The sequence below is a fragment of the Sorghum bicolor genome, chromosome 2, assembly GCF_000003195.3.
Source record: "Sorghum bicolor cultivar BTx623 chromosome 2, Sorghum_bicolor_NCBIv3, whole genome shotgun sequence".
Taxonomy (NCBI): Eukaryota; Viridiplantae; Streptophyta; class Magnoliopsida; order Poales; family Poaceae; genus Sorghum; species Sorghum bicolor.
Genome location: NC_012871.2, coordinates 58,418,397 through 58,422,085, shown reverse-complemented (window position 1 = coordinate 58,422,085; position 3,689 = coordinate 58,418,397). Strand labels below are relative to the sequence as shown.

General features: G+C 61.6%; 1 protein-coding gene across 1 annotated transcript; it reads left to right on the top strand.

Moving 5' to 3' along the window:
- LOC8056236 (probable inactive receptor kinase RLK902) lies at positions 663-3,488 on the top strand. The gene has a single exon (XM_002462306.2). The coding sequence runs from the start codon at positions 1,346-1,348 to the stop codon at positions 3,305-3,307; it is 1,962 nt and encodes a 653-aa protein (XP_002462351.1). The 5' UTR covers positions 663-1,345; the 3' UTR covers positions 3,308-3,488.

The window sequence follows — 3,689 nt, the reverse complement described above, 5'->3', positions numbered from 1 at the left end:
AATCTCGTGGCACATGCATGAAACATTAAATATAGACGAAAACAAAAACTAATTACACAGTTTAGCTGTAAATCACGAGACGAATATTTTGATCCTAATTAGTCCATGATTGGATAATATTTATCACAAACAAACGAAAATGCTACAGTACCCAAAAGTTTTCACTTTTCGGAACTAAACAAGGCCCTCATGTCAGAGTCATCAATAACTATCAGAGATCGTTGACGACGATTATATGGAGCATACTATGGATGGGACGCAGCCAAAAAAGCCCAAAGGCAGCCACGGGGCACGGGCTACGGTCTTTGGGTTCGTAGACGACGCATCACCCCGTGTACGCGTTCTCTTCTCTCGCTGTCGCCGACTGAAGAGAAGGAAGCGCCGAAGAAGAAACGGGCCAGGCAGCCGAGGGAGACCAGTTCAAAGGCAGGCTGCTCAGCGGCTGAGCCCGGGGAACAACGGAACGAACGAGTGGCCAAACGAGGGAGACCAGTGTGTGCATGCCTGCCTCCGGCAGGTGCGGCTATCTGTACTGATTTCTCGCCGCGCGCGCCACTACCCAAGCACGCCGCCGGCGCTGATATATCCCGGCCCATGTGGCTGAGGCTACGACGAAAACGTGATTGCCCTTGCCGCTGAGTCTCGCTCTCGCCGGCCCACGTCCGCACACGTCCGGTCCATCGTACGTACACTAGATAGATAGAGTACGGAGTAGAATACAATAATAATAATAATACTATACGGAAAGCATAGCCGCAGTATCATGCACGCAAATCAATTGGGTAGTTAACGAGCGAGAAAGACGGGTCAGGGATGGGGTTTACTAGTCACAGTCAGTCACAGCGCTCTAGCTAGCTATTGTATCCTTCTTCTCCATCTCTTCGTGCAGCAGACGCCGTCTCCGGATCCTCAAAGACGTCCAAATGGAAAGCGCCCGGGCCGTGGCCGTGGCCGTGTTCCATTCCCGCCACCAGCTGCAGCCACCATCTATCCATCCATCTCCTTCCGTCTCGAGCTGTAACACATCAGCGTCTGAAAACAAACTGTAATCCACGCGCGATCGCCATCGCGTATCGTCTCCTTCCAGCAAACCCCCGGCCGCGCGCTATAGCTTCCACCGCCGCCCACGTTCCTCTCAGTCTCACCACCGTCGCGGCCAATCCTCGCGGACCTATATCAGGTCCCTGGACCACTGCGACTCCTTCTTCGCTTAACGAATTCTCCTCCGTCCTCCCTGTCGCCGCCGCACTGCTCCTCCTGCGCAGACGTTGTATCGTAGCGCGCTGCCTCTTGCACCGATCGATCAATATCCACTCGCCACCGGTCGCCTCGCCGGTGCCGGCAAATGCGGTGGGCGCCCGGCGCCAGCGCCAGCGCCGGGCGGGCGGTCTACGTCGTCCTCGTCGCGGCGCTGTGGTGCGCCTCGCTCGTCCCGCGCGCGGCGGCGCAGGCGGACCTCGCGGCGGACCGGGCGGCGCTGCTCGCGTTCCGGGCCGCGGTGGGGCCGCGGCTCCCGTGGGACGCGGCGGCGCCGTGCGGGTGGCGTGGCGTCACGTGCGACGCCGCCGGCGCGCGCGTCGTCGCGCTGAAGCTCCCCGGGGAGAGCCTCATCGGTGCGGTGCCGCTCGGGACGATCGGCAACCTCACGGCGCTGCGGGCGCTGTCGCTCCGACTCAACGCGCTCTCCGGCGGGATCCCCGCCGACATCGGGAGCTGCGCGGAGCTCAGGTACCTGTACCTCCAGGGCAACCGGCTCGATGGGCAGATACCGGAAGGGTTCTTCGGCCTCCGGTTGCTGCAGCGGCTCGACCTCTCCAACAACCGCATCGCCGGCGAGGTCTCGCCGGACTTCAACAGGCTCCAGAGGCTCGCTACTCTGTACTTGGAGAACAACAGCTTGAATGGCACGCTGCCGTCCGACCTTGACCTCCCGAAGCTTCAACTCTTCAACGTGTCGGGAAACAACTTCACCGGCCCTGTTCCCGATTCGCTCGTCCGGATGCCAGCCAGCGCCTTTGATGGGACAGGGCTCTGTGGCGGCCCTCTAGCGCCGTGCCCAACCCCTCCTTCGCCGCCGCCTGCTCCGGCCGCTGCTAATGGTAGCAACAGCAGGAAGCTCTCCACTGGCGCGATCGCCGGCATTGCTGCGGGTGGTGCCGTGGCGTTCTTGGTTTTGATCGCCGTGATATTCTTCCTCTGCTTTCGGTGTCACAAGACAATAGCTGAAAAATCCGCGGCGGCGGCGGCCGACGGCGACCTGGACGCGTCTCCTGAGTCGGTCACCGTGGCGAGCATGGACAAGAAGAGCGGCACGAGGCGGTCCTCGCAGGCCACGGCGGCCGGCAACGGCAAGAAGCTGGTGTTCTTGGGAGCGGCGCCGGACGCGCCGTACGATCTGGAGTCGCTTCTGCACGCGTCGGCCGAGGTGATCGGGAAGGGGTGGCTGGGCACGACGTACCGCGCCATGCTCGAGGGCGGCGCCGCCACCGTGGCCGTCAAGCGGCTGAGGGCGGCACCCATCCCGGAGCGGGAGTTCCGGGACAAGGTGACGGCGCTGGGCGCGCTCCGGCACGAGAACCTGGTGCCGGTCCGCGCCTACTTCTACAGCCGGGAGGAGAAGCTCATCGTGTACGACTTCGTGGGCGCCGGCAGCCTCTGCTCCCTCCTCCACGGCAGCAGCAGCAGCGGCGCCGGCGCGAGCCCCGCGCGGCTCGACTTCGCCGCGCGGGCGCGCATAGCGCTGGCGGCCGCGCGCGGCGTCGCGTTCATCCACGACGCCGGCGACCGCGCCCGCTCGTGCCACGGCAACATCAAGTCGACCAACGTCCTCGTCACCGAGACGCGCGACGGCGCCTACGTGACCGACCACGGCATCCTCCAGCTCGTCGGCGCGCACGTGCCGCTGAAGCGCGTCACCGGGTACCGCGCCCCGGAGGTGACCGACCCGCGCAGGGCGTCGCAGGAGACGGACGTGTACGCCTTCGGCGTGCTGCTCCTCGAGCTGCTGACGGGGAAGCCGCCGGTGAACTCGGTGCCCGGGAGCACCGACGGCGTGAACCTGCCGATGTGGGTGCGCACGGTGGTGCAGGAGGAGTGGACGGCCGAGGTGTTCGACGCCAGCATCGCGATCGAGGAGCGCGTGGAGGAGGAGATGATGCAGCTGCTGCGGCTCGCCGTGGACTGCACGGACGATCGACCCGACCGGCGGCCCCGGATGGCCGAGGTGGTGGCGAGGATCGACCTCATTGTCGAGAGCGCGCTCATGAAGACCAACACGGATGACGACTTCCATAGCATTTCTCCCTGACATGGCAGCGTGATCGTTCTTAGCGATTCTTCTCTGTGGTTATTTTCAAATCTTTGGTTGCACATAGTGCGGTGATGTTAATAATGTTCAACATGTTCATAGGATTTTTGTCAAAAACAAAACATGTTCATAGGATTTGTGATTCTTCATTATAGTATTTGTGTATGAAGGCATGCTACAATTGTCGTGTGGAGTTCTTGGGTTCCAAACAGAGCCAAACCCATACTTGGGCGCCTATTGTCAGGCTAACACTGAATGTTAGCTGGGTAACGGTCCGTGTCCCAATCCCAACACTTTGGAGTCATGCAGCTGCAAAACTGTGGCTGTGGCGGTTTCTGCTATCTTGAAACGGTCAGTCAGAGAGTCAGCCATCTCATGCTGT